This window comes from Corvus moneduloides, chromosome 7 (assembly GCF_009650955.1).
Source record: "Corvus moneduloides isolate bCorMon1 chromosome 7, bCorMon1.pri, whole genome shotgun sequence".
Classification (NCBI taxonomy): domain Eukaryota; kingdom Metazoa; phylum Chordata; class Aves; order Passeriformes; family Corvidae; genus Corvus; species Corvus moneduloides.
The window spans coordinates 4,935,448-4,954,472 of NC_045482.1; the positions used below are offsets into that span (position 1 = coordinate 4,935,448).

Genomic DNA, 19,025 nt, shown 5'->3' on the forward strand with positions numbered 1-19,025 from the left:
AATTTGAATGTTAGAAAAACTTACCCAGATATAGTTCTTTAATCTTGCTGATGCTTCTCCATTTTTCTTTCTGCAGCAAATGGACGGCCACGAATTTCCGGCCATGCAGATAATTTTTCTAGGTTTGTTTCTCAGTCACAGTGAGTGTAGACCTGTTGTCCTAACCTTGCTGGCAGATTTTGAGTCCTTTTGACATTGATCTGAAGCCCACTGAAGGCCGTAGAGGTTCTCCCAAGCTTCAAAGTCTGAACTGCCACATTTCTGCAGGGTAGCTTGCCTTTGCCACATCATTTGGACTGCCCATCTGTTGCTTAGCTACAAGACTAATAATAAGAGCCCAAATGATAGCAGAGTGGGCACTGAAGCATTTCAAATATGACAAGACCCAAAGGATGTTCATCAGTGTATGTGCAGGAATATTACACATCCTGAATTCTGAGGTTTTAGTGACCATGACTGTTAGCTTTTAGCTTACACAGCTCTGGTTGCTACCAGCCTGGCTTTTGCTGGATCTGGCTTGTTTGCAAGCTGTGACCAGAGGCACTGATTTTAAGGAAGGTGTGTGCTTGGGGAGAAATTGCTAAATGAAGGTCCTTGAAAGAGGGAAATAGCACAGGAGGGGAGCTCCTTGGGGGTTTCTGTAAGGGAAAACTGTGATTGTCAGAGTTAAATCCTAGTTGCTGGAGTCAGGTTATGCAATGCAGTATCAATGTGAACTGCAGAACTAGCCATAGCTGCTACGTATTATTACTGATCTGTGTCCACAGCAGCAATACCTTTCAGCTCTTCCCTGACAGTTTGTGTAAGGGACTTACTTTATAACTTCACAAACTGGGATTGCATTTTTGCAGCCTCATGAAAATGAGTGACACCAATTGCCCAGGACACATCTTTGGTTTCCACAGCAGCTACATGTGAAAGACATGTAGCAACATTAATTAACAGTCTGGAGGTGAGTGCTCAGCTCAACAGCTGAATTTAGTAACAGTTCATCTGAATGCAATAGAAGGTTTCTCCAAACCTCCAGCAGCATCTAGTAGGACTCATGCTTCAGCTTTGTGGTGACTGTGGCTGGGACTTGTATGGAGAGGTAGCCTGGGAAAAGATTTTCTTGAGGTTCAGCTGCCTTCAGTGTGAGTTAGCAACAGGAAACAGAGATAAGAGCCATCAGCTGGACAGTGCTGGACCATCACCAGAGCAAGGTCCCAAGGAGAGGCTGGAATGGCTTTGTGCTTAAGAGCTTCCTTGGAGCAACTGGTTGTGTTGGTCTGTAGCTCGAAAGCAAACAAGTTCCTGCCTACACCTCCAGTGTGATGCCAGACCAAGGGGACCTGTGGGAAGGGCAAGGATTGCAGTTTTGGTTTTCTTTTCATCTTGTCTCCGAAGATTGCTCTTGGTGTTTGCATTCCAGATGTGAGCTTGATGAGACACCATAGCTGACCATGAAGGGGTCAACACTTTTCCCCATGTTTTAAGACACAGAAATGACATGAACAAAACCTGATCAGTTAAGAGGAGAGGAGCTCACTATAAAATACTGTGTGCTGGATTTCTGGTTCATATATGGTGACACAGTGCTACTGGGAAAATGTGCACCAAGGGTGATTTCACATTGTTATAATTTTTTATTTGCAGCTTAAGCATATATGTAAGTAGTGAGGAACAAATCCCTCCTGTGAAAGTGTTAGTGCTTTTTGACCCCTAAACTCAAAAACAAGAAAAACTCTTGGTGAAATACATGGTGATGTGATCCCTTTAGAACATCAGGGCAAAACCCCAAAACTTGTAATCAAGTGGGACAACGTTGTGTTGTTGCCTAATAAGATACTGCATTAATGTATGGAAATTCAGCTCATGGGGACTTGTGCCATATATGTGCAATTTATGGAGTTGTTCTAACGTCAAGAAAAGAGTCAGAGTTTGGAACACTGCCCAGGTTTTTTACTCGCTTTCCTGTATACTCACTTGCCTGTCACTTCTAAACCTGTTTTGCCTCTCACTTAGCAGTGGAGTTGTGCCCAGGTAAAGGCATTACTTGACCACCAGATAAATATTAGTTTCATAATGCATATCCATTGCTTGGTCCCAGGGTATCACTCAAAGCAAATTATTCTGCTCTGTTATGTTGTCTGTTGATCACTCCTTTTTGCCTTTTATCCTTGTTGTGCTTTTTCCTGTCTTGCAGAAAGCCAAGGTGCCAGGCCATTAGGAAACTGAATTATTAAAACTTTGTATTGATTTTTCTTGACCATATCGCTGATGTTATCATGCAAGGACCTTGCCTTGAGCTATGTAGAAAGGGTTTTGCTACACACTTGACAGCTCTACTCATTCCTTTTCTTCATTACCTTCCATCTCTTTCCTACCCCATCATTTCCAAGAGGAGGAGGTTCTGAAAACCATTATGTGGAGTCATTTCATTTCACTGTCAGGCTCCCTTTGCTAGCAGCCACACAAATGATGAGATTTTTCTTTCTTTTCACTCTGGAGGTACACAAACCGATCAGCCCATTTGCTAAAGGCTGCGGCACACCATGGTATCCATGGCAACACACCAGCCTGCGCAAGCATCTGCAGACGTTTCAAAAATCAGAAATACCAAGCGATGACAAGGAGTTGCTTCATACAATGGGTGTTTATAGGTGTCACAACCATCTGAAATACCTCCCTCTCCACCCATCAGCTCCTTGATTATAATGTGCTTTACATTTTTCTTGCAGCTCTTTTGTCAGAATCCAAGATTCAAGGCTGAAGTAATCCTTCTTTCAATATTTATTTGGTTTGAGTTTTTTTTCATTTAGATCACTGGCTGAGGTACCTTATGGGAATGAGCACCCCAAGCATCACTGTTAACCTTCCTATGTGAAATGAGTTGGAGTACAGGCTTTTCAAATTTTAAAATCCACAGATGTAATTGAAAAATAAGTGGTCTATGTCAATCCAACTAACAGAAGTAGTTGTGTGAGTGCTAGGCTGAGTGGTGAATTGACCCATCATGTTGCATGAATTACTGGTTACCTATAGTGATGATGGATTTAATAAGATCAATCAACCATTTTTGGGAAATATTTTTATTTAAGTTTATCCACCTGCTGGCATGGCAGAGACTATGCTACTGTGTCTACAGCCACTGGTCTTCACTGAACCTGTGGGTTGTTCAGATCTACTTTAAGGACGTAACATTCAAGTGCTCAGGCTGCATTGCAGCTGAGCTAATTGCAGAACATGTATCAGTTCACCAGACCAAGCATTTACCTGCAAAAACATCTGTAATTCAGAATGGGTAACTCATGGGCACTGACACTTAGAGTTTCATGCTAGTGCTGACCCTGGCTAAGGAGCAGTTTTATAACATAAGAAACCAACAGGCAGTCTTCAGGCATTAAGGACCACCTTCTTCAACTCAGGAAAGTATTGCTGCCCCATTAAGATGTGGTGGATGTGCTTATCCATCAGACTAGGGCCATTCTCAAACCTAGACTGGACAACTGTGTTTGTTGCTTGCACAAAGGCTGAGTACAAGGCCGAGTTTGAAGTTTGGTAATGGGAAAGAGCCCAAGTACATACATGCTTAACCTCCAGCCACAGTTATGGTGGGAAAATAGCCCCTCATTCTGTCTGTAATGACTTAAGACGTAACATCAGTATTTTATTCATAGAAAAGCGAAAAGAAATGCAAAGCCCAAACACAAGATGAATTATGTTGCCCCATATTGTGGTGTTAACTTGATTAGGCTAACCTGTTTTCAACTGATAATTTAAGCTTTAGGATTGGAAAATGCAGTAACATTTACATGTTTGGATGTAACAAGAGGATCATATTAAAAAGCCTTACTAAAATTCCACTTTAATAAAACAAGGTTATCAGTGCATCAGAGCACTAATGAGCTTCCATGTGCAAGCATGCAAGCATCTCACAGATTATTTCTAAGGTCTTTAATCCTCAGTAGCTACTGTTGGAACAATTCAGACTTTCCCTTATGTTGTGGTTTGATATTGGTTTAAATATCAGGTACTCACAAAAATCGTAACGAAGGCTGCCTGAGTTAAGGATTAGAAGAAAATACTCTAAGGGCAAAACAGGCTCAAACTTAAAGGTATAAAGTAAATTTATTATTAACAGAGTCAGAGGAGGGTAATGAGGAATAAAATAAGGCTTTAAAACACCTTTTTCCTCCCCAGCCCCTCCCTCCTTCCCACTGACAGCACACGGAGACAGGGCGTGAGGGTTTTGGTCAGTTCTTTGCTTGAAATCTTTCTTCAGTTCGCTTAGGAACAGGAGGCTTTCTTCTGCTATACTGTGGGGTACTTCCCACGGAATATAGTTCTCCGTGAACCTCTCCAGCATGGTTCTAATTTCAGGAGCACCAGTCCCGCCCGACCTGCTGGAACGTGAGTCCCTCCCACGGGCAAAACCGTCTTCCCGAAACTGCATGGCGTGGTTCATTTAGTCCATGGGGTGGAGTTTTTTAAGGATAAGCTGATCTAGTTTGGAAGCAAGGGCCCTCTATCTCTAGAAGCAAGGGCCCTCTCCCTCTGTTCAGATCTTTCACTGGATTACAGCTTTTTTAGCATTTACCCACTCCGGCATGAGCACTTTTCCCGCGAGCTATGAGTGGATCTCTGCATCCCCCGTGGACTTCATGGATTATAGGGAAATAGTTTGTTTTATTATAGTCCTCACCCCAGTTTGCAGAGAAATCTCGACTCTGATGCTTGGAGCACCTCCTCCCCCTCTTCCTTTCCACTGACCTTGGTGTCACCATATTGTTTTTCTCCACATGTCCTCACTTCCTCCTCTTTCTCCGACTAAGAAGAAAAAACCTGCTGTTCCTAAGTACCATTGCCAACAAATTCCACCAGTTCAAAGATTTCTGCAGGATTTCGCAACACGAAGAAGTTGATCTCATCTAGGTTCTATGTGGAGGAATTGCTCGCCATGTTTTCGTCACTGGCCACATGGCCCCCGCCACAACTGTGCTGGTGGTTGCAGCCACCACAGCACTGGCACCATTCAATGCCTCTCTTCACGCGGGGCGCCAAAAAGGAGAAGCCGCTGCTGCCGTCCATGCCCTTCTGCCTGCAGTATGGCTGGCTAAAAGTGGCCAAACAGGCAAAGTTCACTGTGGGGCAGGCCGTGCTGAGATTGAGGCGGCCGCGGCTGCTGCTGAGATACTCCCAGCCGCAGCACCTCACCACCCCTGGTTTTGATTTCCTTCTTAAATGTGTCATCACAGAGGCGTTACCAACTTCTCTAATTGGGCCAGCAGCATGTCCATCTTCAGAGCCATCAGAGATTGCTCTGTTGGACACAGTGGAAGTTTCGAGCAGCTTCTCACAGAAGCCGCCTCTGTGGCTTCCCCCCCACCAAAAAACCAGGCTGTATTAAACCAACACACCCTAGAACAGGAAATTAAATCTCAGAAATACTATATTCCTCGTATTCTGACCATTTGACTATTCAGTAACTTACACATCATATTTATTTTGAAAAGCAAATTTTTCATGTAGTTTAGCTAGAGATTCAATGTGCAAAGAGATTTCACTACATAAAACTTACTGTGTGTTCTGTTTATCTTCTGTTTGTCCTGTAAGTAGGCAGAAGGTTTTAATTTTTTTTCATTAGAAGACCAGGTAAGGCTGAACGGTGCATTAGTTTTATTCCCACAAGTCTCAAGATAGACAAAGAAGGCAATGCTTGTAGTAGCGAGAAGCTAGAGATGGCAAAACAAATAACCCAACCTGAAACTTCCTCGCAATCATCATCCTTTAACTAGAAAATGTCAAGAGCAACAAAACTTATTTTCCTAGAGAGTTTGGGTTTTTTCTTCTTGTTCAGATGGAAATTTAATAGATGAACTGCTGTTCTGTGCCCCAGAAAATGGGTTAAAGCAGTGAAAGTTGGTTTAGGTTAAGAACTTTCTACAGCTGGATTGTGCAGGGATCAGTACTCTCCTCACTTCATTTTGAATACATTTACAAAACATCCTGTGAGATGTCACAGCAAATCTGACATCAAGCTTTCTTCTCTTCCACGGAGGAACCAGCCCCATAACCAAAATGTCACAAAGTTTCAAGAGCTGAGAGGAAAAAGTAGCTGGGCTAGGTAAACGACAGGGGAAGAAGCTCTGCACATAACCATGAACTCTGTAAGGGACCAATACAGTCCATTTTTCACATTGGTTCATTGTCTGGGGCCTCTTTCCTTTCAATCCCAGCAGTAAGAAATGAAGGTGTCTGCTGTAGTGCATTCTTTACTGCAATTCTAATCTCCTTGCAGCCCCAGGAGCTAGTGGCCCAAGTATCTTGTACCCTCTGTCTGCTTTCAAATTATTCTACTTCTAATGCACAGACTGGCTTTTGACATCAAAAGCATTAACCAAATTAGAGTGTAGCTCCCTGAAGCTAATTCTTCCATCATAATTCACATGCGTACTTAGAGTCTCTTGGACAAAAAGACCAAAGATAACTAAATCTAAAAAGGCAGCATTGCTCTTGTACAAGTTCTTCCACTGGGCCAGACCTCACCTTTGCTTAAAGCTTTCCTGTAGCAATCTGAGACATTTACATTTACAAACACATAGTATCTCAAAATAATCTTCGAATGGTAAATGTAATCAAATGGGAGACAGGCAGAAAAAGGAAGGCTTTTACATGGAAATGTTACTATACGAGCTGATGAGATACAGTTGATTTTCTTGTCAGAATCAGAAAAAAAATTGAGCATAGTTTGTGATGCAAAGCCAGGGATAAGTCCATACTATTATCAGTGGAAGCTTTTCTTTTGCTTAGCCGTTGATAAGCATTTGAAGGAGCTCTCCAGCTCGCTTTTTCCCCCACAATTGCCTCTGTTGGGCACTAGAGGGACCCTAGTCTTCCAACCCATGAAAACATCCCAGCAATGCCGAGGCGGGAGCCCTGCCTTTCCCGGTCACCTTAACCTAGGTGTTTCCAAGGAGAAAGGTGGGAAAAAACTGCTCAACGTGCCCACAGACTGCAAATACGCCACTGAGAGTAATGTGCAAGGGGACCGTAGCCATACTTCTTTGTTTCATTAACCTCACTGGTGCTCGCAGCTCTTCCCATCATCAATAAATAAAAGCTGACTTTGTCTTGACTGCTCTGTTTGCTCAGCTAATGTTGTGACATTGGCGCCAAGGCTTGAGTCATTGTGTTTTTGAGAAATTAAATGTTTCCTTCCCCAGTCTGAAGTGATGCCAAATACCTAAGTTGCCACTACTGCATCCCAATAAACTCTCAGGAGAGCAGTGGAGAATTGTTACTTATCTATGTAGTAAGAGACAAAGTATTAACACAAATTCCTTTTAAAACAGCATTTCCCAGACATGGTTTCAAATGAATCTGTTCTAAAGACAGCTATAGACAATGTAATTCCTTTTTCTTTTAGTAGGCAGGCAAAAAATCTGCTGTATTTGACTTATCAGACTTCCATACAGACATCCATAATTCAGTATCTCAAAGCTTTACTTAAAAGGTCATGGTTTATGAGGTGATACAAAAATTCTTTTTTCCTTTGTACAAAAAATCTTTTCCCACTATCGCCTAGTGGAGTGATGCTTTCTGATCTCTGCATGCATACTTATAATAAAAATATGTGCATGCATTTTAATATCTCTAACATGAATTAAAATATTTTTTTCTGTCTTAAAACATCTAGTGTCAACACTGCTGCTGAATATTTAATATGAAGTATAATGTAATTTAACTAGATAATTATCTTGGGGAAAATGGTGACTGCCATTTTTTTCTGTGCTTATTTTTCATCATCTTTGATGATTGTTTAAAGGAAAGATGCAACTGAATGACTAACTTCCAAGACTCACCTTCTCTTTCTCTCTGCAGGCTGCTGCTGAAAAGAGGCGGGCTGCTGCTGTACTGCATCTGAGCTAGAGGCAAGGATTCTTTGTCACACATGGAATATTCTGAGCATGTCTCTGGTTAGTTACACCACCCCTCTGATCTCTAGGAATGTTTATGGACAGTGCACAGTGTATTGTATGTGTCTTTCCATTAAGACATCTTTTCATCTCTTCCATGATACCCGTTGCAGTATTTGATTCCAATGAAAGTATAAGCTGTCCTTCCCCCCTCCCCTTTTTTTTTTTAAATATTGTAAGCTTTAAATTAATCTAATTTCCATTTGGATGAAGTTTAACTTTTTCTCCTCGATGAAGTCAGCTGCTCATTTCCTCACAGGGCTGCTTCTGATCAGGCTTTATGTTAAGCCTGCATTCACATTATCTAGGTGGTGACAGGAAGGACAAAGTTCTTGTACTTGTGGGGAGAAATCCATCAAGGTCTTTGCATGGATGCCTAGGCCTCCAAGGAGAGGCACAGAAAGAAAACAGCAGAGAGAAAGGCACTGCTGGTCTTCAGGGTACTGCGGATACTGGTGCACATTCCTTATGTCCTGAACCAGTGTCTTTCCTCCTGGCAGCCTGGGAGAAAGACTGACTGCAGCAAATCCATTTCTTCTGAAAGCATCTCCTCTGGAAGGATGTACATCACTGATGGTGAGTAACGAGCAGGGAACATGATGCCTTTGTCATTTTGGCAAAATCCTGCTCCCTTTGCATGGCACTGATTTACAGGTGAAATGTGAGAAAACAGCAGTGGTGGGAAGTTCTCTCGAACAGCTTGAGGAGGGCTCAGGAAAGGTACCAGAAGAAATGTTTGTAGTCTTCACTCTTTTCAAATGAAAATTTCCTGATTTACAAATACACAAAAATACTTAACAAAGTAATTTGGCCTTCCCAAGTCACTTCATTAACAGTGAATGGAATATATGTAAAAGTTAATGTGGAATATATGTAGCAGTTGCTGAGGGATGGCCATTTCTTTATGAAGAAACAGAAGCAAGGGTGGGACCTAGGCTTTCCTGAACTGCATTTTGACCACTCAGTCTAAGACACAAATTACAGATGTGAAATCTTCTAGATAACGTGCTAAAGCCCATGAAGAAAACAAGTATTCCTGAAAATCATGCTTGAAATCAAGCTGGGTACCTAAAATTAGTTTGGAAAAAATATAGATAACTTGCTCACAGTGATGCAGTAAAATGCAACCAAACTGAAATTAACATTTAAAGTTATTCCAGTGCAGTATGGATAACAGTGTGCAATCTAGGCCCCCAAATATAAAGAAAAATAAAGATATTTATCTTTACTGAATCAAAATGTAGGACCTTCAAAACATTATTAGAGGCTAATACATACATGACATACTCAGAAGTTTTGGTTATGATTCTGACAGACTGACTTTTGCACATGAATTCTTAACAAATTAAAATTTGCTTAGGAAATAGAAGAGGTAAGAAAGCAGCATTTTACTCTTTCATCTCCAGCACAGGTTGATTGAAATGACATTGTTCTGGCCATAACAGGTGAGATGAGCTGATCCTGTAGCCCTACCACACCAGCGATATTGCAGGAGGAATGACTTTGGAGTATAGCAACTGTAATGGACATCCGGAGGGGGACAGTTCAGTTCGAGAATGCGGTGACAAAATAATAGGACATCTTTTATTGCCAGATTCCAGGAAATGGCTGGAAAGCCCGGCCGTATGAAAGAAGTGTGGAAGTGAGCAGGAGCGCGGTGTCTGAGGGTGTTGTAAACGCGTTTTTTCACCGATCTCACTATTATTTGCTCTCTTTCTCCAGAGGAAAAAGAGGAATGAGACTGAGCTGGACTTGCAGCGTTGGAAGACCCAAATGAAATCAGGTGAGGGGCTTTCGGGAAGGTGTTCTACCAGGAGCAGGGCAGGGCCAGACACGGTGACACGGCTCAGCTGGAGGCTGGGCGCGGGCTGGGTGTCCCGGAGCGTCGGTGTCTCTGCAATGCAGGGGCCGGGGCGGGGCGGGGTGGGGCGGGGCGGCAGCGATGGGCCGCTCCTCCACCTCCTCAGGCGCGGAGGCCCTGCGGGAGCGGCGGCGGGGCCGGGGCGGGGCCGGGGGCGGGTCTCGGGGGCTCGCGGCGTGCAGGCGGCCGCGTCCCGGCGACAGCCCCGAGAGCGGTGGGGCGGGTCGGGTTGAGCCGGGTACCGCGCGTCCTTTGGGTCCCCGTCGCTGCCGGCAGCCGCCGTGACGCTCAGGTAAGGACCGTGCCGAGCCCCGTCGGAGAAGGAGGAGGAGGACGGACAGACGGGCGGGGCGGGGGCGCGGGGCCGACGCCGCTCCGGAATGCAGGGAAGTGGGGGGCAGCCGCGCGCGCTTCCCGCCTTACGGCCGTCGCGAGCCCTTTTTTGGGGGCTTGTGCCGGCCGGGTCCCGCGGGTGCTCCCTCCCTCCCTCCGTCCTTCGGTCTCGGTCCTTCTTTGGTCCCTTCATTCCCGGACCCAGACCGGAGTCCTCCACGGGTCGTCCCCCCCCGACCTCCCGGAGGTAAAAGTGGAGTGGGGCGGTCCCCGGTAACGCCCGTTTTACCTTCATCGGGGCTGCTGCCTCTGAGGTCTCTAAGAATCTCCAGGCTGTAAACCCCTTTGGAGGATGTGAACCTCTGTCCTCTCCTGCCCCCACCCTTAAGCTTTTCTAAGGGGATCTGCGCGGCTGAACAAAGAACGTTGTGTGAGGCGAGGGGGTGCGAGGGCTGTAAGCGCTGTTAATTTGCATCGGGGAGGGGAAAAAAAAAACCCACCTAAAAAAATGATTCCCTGTATTGCATGGATCAGGGAGGAAACAGCCGTGCACGGGAGCCCAGCGGCGAACAAAGCCTTTTTATGTAAGAGAAAATGATGTAAAATGCCTGGCTCGGATGGCTGCAGGTAGGAGCCGTAGGCGTGTGCCGCGCTGCGCTGCCATGGTGCTGCACCGACCCACCAAATAAACCGTGCTCGCCTTCATCTGTCCTGTACTCATTCGAGACACTCCGACCTGCCCTTTGGATAAGATGTGCTTCATGGAACACCTTCGGGAAAGAAGGGGGTGTGCCCCACGCCGGGAGAGTTGATCTCCGTGTGGAAGATACTGACATGGTTAATTTCCCTGGGCTCAGCAGGAACTTTCAATTTTCCTCTGAATAAAAATATTCTCTTGTGTTTTTGGTGATTTTCATGTAGGGTTCTTCCTGAGACAGAGTAGTAGGTTTTCACTTGTAAGTGAGCATTAACATAGAGTCATGCAGTAGAATGGGATGTATGCACACGTATGTTGTAAGTCTTACTTATTCTAGGTTTCTACCATACATTTTTGTGATCTATCGTGTCTCTGTGGTCATGTCAATAAATCATACTCCGTCCTTTCTCAAAAAATCACTTGCTGTCCAGCATTTGTGCTGCTTGTTGTTCAGAAAACCTGTCCCTTTTGTTTTCAGAAGGGTTCTTCCATATGAGATTGAATCACGTATCTTTTTGGTTCTGTTTCTTCCCATTTGCTCCACAAACCTTTGCTTTTCTTTCCATGAAAGAACCTGTTTCTTTTCACCTTCGCTGGTTTGGACTAGCAGGGATGTCTAGACTACAGATCTCATAGGGGATAGACCCAAGAAGAGGCTCAGCTGCAGAATGTATTTATTTTCTATAGCTTCTTTCACTTCCCACCTGACTGGATGGTGTAATCACAGCATCTCAGCCCATGCCTGGGAAGAGAATGTGCTGAGAGGGCATGACATAATGAAGTTGCCCCTGCATTACGTCATAGATCACGAAGAATTGATTTCACGAACAGTGAAAGAATGGGCTATTTCCATGAGTGTGCTACAAACTCTCTTCAGTTAGCGTAAAGGCAGTCCAGTTAAGTTTGTGGGTGGTTGTTCATTTCTGCAGCTGATATTCTGAAAGTGTGATATGTGTAACGGAGCCCAAACTCACCCCTGTAGCACCTAGGACTGGGAAACACCAAATTCCTCACTGCATATTTAATTTGCAAGACACAGCAGTGGGCAAGACCCCAGTCTTAAGGTGGTACCAGTTTCCTGGAGCTCAGGCATTTGCAGGTGAGCTAAAGTAACACACTGAAAATAACCCAAATGGCTTAGTGAGGCTATTCTGCATGGAAATGAAACACAAAGGTGTGCCCTGGCACAGGGCTCTGAGAAGAGGGGTGGTCTCAGCAGTGGAGCATGGTGCCATAAATTCTATCTCTTCTCATCTTTTCTTATCTCATCAAGGGACAGGATTTGGTTAATGGAACTTTTCAATTTGTTGCACCCATATTGCACATTGCCTGTGGGTGTTTGAGAGAAGCCAAAGAGCTGTCATCCTGAGAATTAAAAGTTGCTGTTCTTCTGTGGAGAGTTTTAGCACAGTGGAGGGCAGATCATTGTGCTTATAATGCAGTTTGTTACATAAAGCAGCATTTGCAGCCTTGATTTAGAGGTCTGATGTGATTGTTACAGTATGTTATGCCATACCCACTTTAATATGTTTGGATAATACAGAAACAGTTGTAATTTAATGACCCCTGAGGTGCTGTGCCAAGGCAGGAGTGACCTGATCACAACAGTCCCTTAATGAATTGTTGCAGTCTGTGGGCTAAGAATTGCCTTGTTGCTAGATGTTTTTTTCCAGAAGCATACCTTTCGCTTTCAGTTTGTGTCATGCTCCTTTCTGTACAAGTTACCCTTTGCTAAACCACATACCTGGATTCACAGAGGAAACATTTGCTATGTGTGCTGACACCAGAGTGGGCTCTGGCCCCCTCTAGCTCTGGCACTGTGCTCACTTAACAACTGTAGAAGTTGCTAGAAATATCTAACCACAGAAACGGGTGAGGCCCATTGCAGATTCTGCTGGGCTGTTTCAGCTTCACCCCCCAGTGTGGCATGTCATGCACGTGTTGGAGACAGGTTTGTTTTCTTAATGGGGTTGGAAGAGGAAGAAGTCAAAAAGAATTTAGGTTGTGAGGACTTCATGATGATGGCTTTGCGAAAGTCACCTCTTGATTACTAATGTGTCTGCAAAGGCACGAGGTACTGACAGAGCTTGTAACACATCTGCAGCATATGTAAGATCTGAAATCTGATCTGCCATGGTGGGACAAATTATAATCAGCTTAAGAAAGGAAAACAAAAGTTCTGCTGGTGCCTAAAGCCTGAGTTCCCTACAGATCTTTTGCCTATAATGCGGGCAGTGGCTGTGCTGAGAACTGATCTGGTAAAACTTCTGTCTCTCAGTCAAAGGAAAAAAACCCCACCCCTTGGCATTATTTGGGTTCCAGAAGAGGCATTTCTGGCTGCAGGACACTTGAAGCTGAACTGAAGCCTTAACTAGGAAGGGATTAGGGAGTGTTGCACTTAACATGCACAAAAATAATGACCAGAAATTTGGAAAGGTGTAATAGGGGTCCTAAGGCTAGGTGACTTCCCAGGGTCCTTTCTAAACTGAATTATCTGATTAGATATTTTGGGTTTTGTACTATCTTAGTCCATATGTGCACTTGATGAAGAAATAAAAGTATGCATGTGCTGATATATAGAATTGTTCCTTAAGACCCAAGGGTGCTTGTTTTGGTCCATCTGTATTTATTCAGTTCAAACACATGCTTAATTGCACGTGAAAGTCAGCTGTAAGCATGCTTAAAAGTTAAGCGTGTTTTTACAGAAAAGGGAATGTTTTTTCTGAAAAGAGAAAGAGGATAAATTCACGGTACGTGGGCTCAGTGTTGTAAACCCCTTGATGATATTTAGAGATACCAAGTACCTCCAGAGAAAACATGGAAATGTGCAGTGTTCTCTGGTATCACTACATGGCTTATCTCTTCCCAAACACACATGCACACACTAAGGCTGAGTATGGGTGAGTCTTGACATATTTAGGGCTGGTTCTTTTTCTTCAATCCTTCTGCTTCATGTACAGGTGTGCTTATTAGCAACGGTTCTGTACTGCATCTCAGTTAATAAGAAAAAACAGGATGAGACTGATTTCCACAGGGTGGAGCTGATTTAGAGGATTGGTGCTGGAAAACAGAGGTGGTTTAAACTGCCTGCCGAAGTCGAAAAAGTTTTATTTCATGGGAAGGTTTAATCACAGGTTATGCTACTAAACTATATGAGGCTGTTTTAGAAGGACGTTCAAAGTGACATTTGTAATTGCTTTCTAGGTATTGGAGGAAAGAACTGATGTATCCATGGGGTTAATTTGGACTGTTGTGGCCACATGGGTTACTGTACTAGCTGTTAAGAGGATTTGAGATCTTGACTGACCCATTTTACTTTAACACTAATTGTTTGCTGTTGTATTAAGGAGAAAAGATGAGCTAATCCTTATGGTTTTACACTCAGTGCTGCTTTTCCCTACAGCAGTCTCGCAGATGAAACTGATCTTTGTTCTTTTGTCTTGATTGGGGAGGTGGCAGAAAGGGATAACAGACATCAGCTTCAGAGTGTTAGTGTTTGTACTCAGTAACCTGTATCTTTGTTAGGGTGCCAGTTTGAAAGGAATTATGGTGAAAAGGTGTGGCTTTGGCAATCTCAATGATATAAAAATTTAGCTATTCTCTTTATTTTCTGAAGTCTGTGAGACAGGTTAGTGCTGGTTGAAAGGCTTGACCAATGCTATGGTATGCTGTTTCTCTTTTAGCATTTTTAAAGTACATGTTTTTCTAACTTTCTGTGATGTACTGAGACTATTTATTACACCACAGAAACTATTCATTTATTTTAGCACATGGTGCTTTCAGATAAAATATATATGTGGTTCATATAGTATAAGGGAGACAATGGCCTTATTACAACCAGCAGTGTTAAGTCGAGAAAATCAGAATACTGTGATGAGTTCATTGAATCACCTGACTTGCACCATCTGGAAAGAGACAATGCCATTTGCAGATCTGTTTTCTGTTTATTAAAAATCTGGGGTACTTTTCACCGTCAGGGAAATAATCAGTTTATACCTGAGAATTCTTAAGTTACGGATTTGTAGGTAGAATTAAGGTCCTCTAGCAAATTTTTCTCCTTCATTTAGAATTGGCACTCATAGGAATATTTCTTTTCTTGTGTCAAGCCTCCAGCAAGAAGTAAGAAGATTTCTTTCTTTTAGTACTTCTTGTAGCTGTAAGGCAGTTAGATTGCAGTAGCTTCCAGTGAGTTGAGTCTATGAAAGTTACTTTTCTCTCTGTGAAACTTGTCATTTTATTCCCTGAGAGAGTTTTAAACTAAATTTCAATAGCTATTTGCAAAATTAGTTGTATTTAAAGCATATGCAACCTCTGGATAAACAATACAAAACCCCCCAAAGAAACCAAACCCAGCAGTCCAATCATGTCAGCTAACTTGGCAGCATTTAATTATAGGATCTATTGATTCAATTAACCCTATGTGTTCACTTTTTCTTTTTTTCTGGAGAGAATGATAGGGGCTGGTTACTGGTTTAGAACTAGGAACTGTCAGTTCTATTTTTAGGAACATAGATTATCTCTTAGAACAGCTGCTTGGCTATATAAAACTTGCCACTTTCCCTGAGGTTCTGATCTTGGATGAACAAAGCTAGGAAATGTCTCAAAATAAAAACATATTATGAAGGTTCTGAACACCATTTGGGACATGCTTTTGAAAACTCCTGCCTTGGTCCAGGCAGATGCCTGGACTTGATCCAGAGATTAATAGTAGAAAATGCTGTAGACATTCAGAAGTGGCCTGTGTGCTTCACTGCTGGGCCAGAATCCTGTATCTGCTGGCTGTGAGCAAAGATGGATTGGCCTTCTTCCACCTCTCAACCACGGTATTGTCCAGGCTGTGCCCAGAGGAGCCTCATGTGAGTTTGAGGTACAGCTCAGTTTCTCTCTTTTTGTTCTCCTCACTTTGTGTAGAAGGTATCTGAATAGCTTGTGCAGCAAGTGCAGTTGGAAGGTGCCAGACAATTAGTGCAAGGACATTCTTATGTCTGGGAAGGCTCAGAGTCTGAGGGACTGTGAAGAAACGATTTTTTCTATGTCTGCTGTGAAATGGGCTGAAAGTGTGTGTTCAAAACCCTTTGACTTTAAGGAGGGTTCAAGTGTGGATTGGAATTATGGTTAGCTGGAAATCTGGTCAGCTTGTTTAGATAACCAAGTCTTCACGTGCCAACTTACTCTGTTTTCCATAGCAGCCCTTCTGTGACCACCAGGTCTAAGCAGAAAGATCTGATCCCCTCATGGGGACTTTAGCCAGACCCAAGGCTGTGCCAGTTCCTACTGCTAACACTTGATAATGTTAACATGCTTTTACTGTCTCCTGGCTGATTGTTGGACAAAGAGACCCCACAGTCTTTTAATGCTCCTGCCTGATTCTTGCCGCTGCTTCCATGTGATGTGGTAAGGTGTGCCTGGGCATCCCTTCCTCTTCTGACCACGTGGTATCACTCAGACAGCAAAGCTTCTCCTTTTGTTTGATGTACTGTGACTGTGGCTTGACGAACAGCAGCTGTATGTTCGTGTGCAGGGTGACTGCTGCTGATAAATCCCTGGCTACTGGTGCCTGATGTGCTTTCAGGTGTTGGGCTGCTCCTCATGCAGGCTGTGTTACAGGGTGTGCTGGGCAGGCAGGCTGCCCTGCCTGTTTGCAGCAAGACTCTAGTCATGCGTGTAGGCATTTGTCTGCTTCCCTTGAGTATGCTGAAACTAATACTAGCTTTTATTTCCCTCAGCAATTAGAAGATTGTTCAAGGAGGCTGAGAAAAAAACCCCAAGGGCTCAAAAAGGAGACATGCAGGGATGGAGCTGGATGATTTGCAAAGGAGAATGAGAACAGACCTTGCTCAAGTGGTCTGGATGGTCAGTAATTCATAGCCCATCCTTCTTGTCAACCTATAGCTTGGGGTGGGAGGGCATCAGAGATGAAGGCAGATGTGATGGCCCTAAGCTGTTTGGATACCCTATCCTCCTTCAGTGCTCTCCTGCCCATGTATTACGAAATACTAGTGCAGGGAGGTAGCCACAAGAATGAGAGGGAGATTTCTGAAATAAGAGTGTCAGGTCCTCCAGATTTGTATTAGAGTTCTTAATTTGCACTGATTCAGTAAAGGCAGTGTTAGGGCCAAAGATTGCTCTTGACAGGCTGTCAGCATACTCAGAACACACGTGGAGGTCAGTGCCAGGAGCCCAGGGCAGACCTAGGTAGTCAGGGTTGTGGCTAAGTGTGTCTAGAAGGATGTGCCCATCCTCTGTCTTCTGCAACATGATTGATTTGATGTCCTATAAAGAAAATCTCTCCCAGGAAAATGATGAAGAAACATATAAATCAGGCGGAAGGAAACTGTGTATTTCTTTTGTTTTAGGGAGATAAAATATATGTATTTCTTGAAGTAGTAAAAGGAAAGTTGGCAAATTTGTGAGAGAGTTGTCTTGGTTTGAAAGACAGGTGTCTGCCAAGGAAGGCTGGGACCTCCCTTGGAATAGAAAGTGTGACCCCCTTCCCTCCAAATTTTTGTAACTTTGAAATTACAGGGCTTTCAGCCAAAGATATGGGAAAAGGAGTAACAGTTCTTTACTAGTATGTGTGTGTGTGTATATATATGTATGTATGTATATGTATATAAGTATATATGTGTGTGTATGGATGTATAACAAGGCAGACAAACAACCACAACGGCAGCGACAACAAACAAACCCACAAACCCAGTGCCAGCCTCTCTCAGCTGTCAGGCACCTTCCCCTTGGGTGCAGTTCTGGTCACAGCCGGTGGGGGCGCTGGTGGCTCCCGGCCGGGCGGGGGGGGCGTGCAGTGGTTCCCCCGTGCCTGCAGGGGGCGCTGTGGCACGAGCGCCTCTCTCATCATGTGGGTGATGGCGGGCGAGCCGGCAGGAGGGATGGAAAAGGGGCTCCCTTTACAAACCCACAGGGGCAGCCGATCTCGATGCCCCTCAGGATGGCAGAATGGGCTGTAGCGGGAACCTTGGAGCAGCAGCTGGAACGGCAGAGGCAGGTACACCCCGGGGTGGCAAACAAAATGTAGCAGAAAACTCCTCAGCCACAGCAGCAGCCGCAGGGTATCCCAGCAGGCACAGGATGCTGGGTTAAAGTGTAACAAAGAAGCCCCAAGGCAGAGGCAGAAAACAGAGGAGCTGGGCAGTGGCAGCTGGGCTTCTCCGTAGCAGCTGCAGCACGCAGCTGGGAGACACACCCTTTGGGAACGGGAAAGGGGTTGGGGATCAAGGTCCCAAGATTTTCCCCTGAGGCACCCAAGTAGATGGTGAGGGTCCTTTCCAGTGTGATCGGGTGTTACTAAGGTCCCAGTTCACTGGCTGCTCTTAGGAGCAGAGGCTCACCCACGGTAAAGAAGAAGCAGTGCTGGGCTGGACTCTGCGGTGGCAGTGAATTCTTCCTGAGGTAGCAGCAACTCGACCATTCCGTCTGCTCCGAGAACGAGAGAGGAGCCGAGGCCAGCCCTTGACCTCCCAGCCAAAATTTCGCTGTATCTCTGCCTTTCCCAAGAGAAAAATGCCCCAGCTACGAGAGCAGCCATCTGCACCCTTCCCCCCACCTTGGCCACTTCTTTTGCCTCTTAAGTACCGGTTGTTACCAGCTCTTAGGCAACAAATGGGACAAAATTCCCTGAGAGAAATAAAGAAAAAAGAAACAATCCTAACCTCCCACAAGAGTAATAAAAAAAAAAAAAAAAGAAAAGCAAACAAACCCCTGTGTGTGTAGGGGGAATGCTTAATAGCCTGATTCATTCCGAAGAGCAAAGGATAGAGTGTGGTAAATAAGAGCTTTCATTCTATGCTGTTCTATAAAGTTAAGCTTTTCAGGCTGTAGAGAGCTGGTTGTGCTTCTCAATAAAACTTAGCAGAATATTGAATAAGCATTTCTTATTACCCAGTGCTGTCTGTTACAGCATATAATAAATTTGTCTAAACTTTTAATAAAAGGCATTTTGTATTCTTGCAAATTAATATATGTAATTTTATACTCCACAGTTTGCCAGAATTAGCAGCAGTGATTTATAGATAATACTTAAGGTCTTTTAGTTTAGATAATTTTTAATGATGTGCTACTAGAGTTGCTTAAAACATTAGCAGTATTTTGAATGCAGTATTAAAAATTCTTCTAAATGTACCTTTCAATATGAATAGTTGAGGACATTTTTTGTGGAATG

The 19,025-nt window shown here is 44.0% G+C and overlaps 1 protein-coding gene across 43 annotated transcripts in view; it reads left to right on the forward strand.

The window, feature by feature from the left end:
- The first annotated feature begins 10,032 nt into the window (after positions 1–10,032).
- MAP2 (microtubule associated protein 2) overlaps positions 10,033–19,025 on the forward strand; it is a 248,766-nt gene continuing 239,773 nt past the window's right edge. For 11 of the 43 annotated variants that reach the window (XM_032115039.1, XM_032115042.1, XM_032115043.1 and 8 more), the window contains exon 1: positions 10,036–10,111. Coding sequence is in view for 1 of the 43 variants with exons in the window: in XM_032115008.1 (XP_031970899.1) it covers positions 16,643–16,702 (60 nt within the window). In the remaining 42 variants the exon portion in view is untranslated. Of the gene's footprint in view, positions 10,112–16,627; positions 16,703–19,025 lie in introns of those variants that run through there. The other 32 variants (XM_032115035.1, XM_032115036.1, XM_032115029.1 and 29 more) reach the window with 8 other exon arrangements.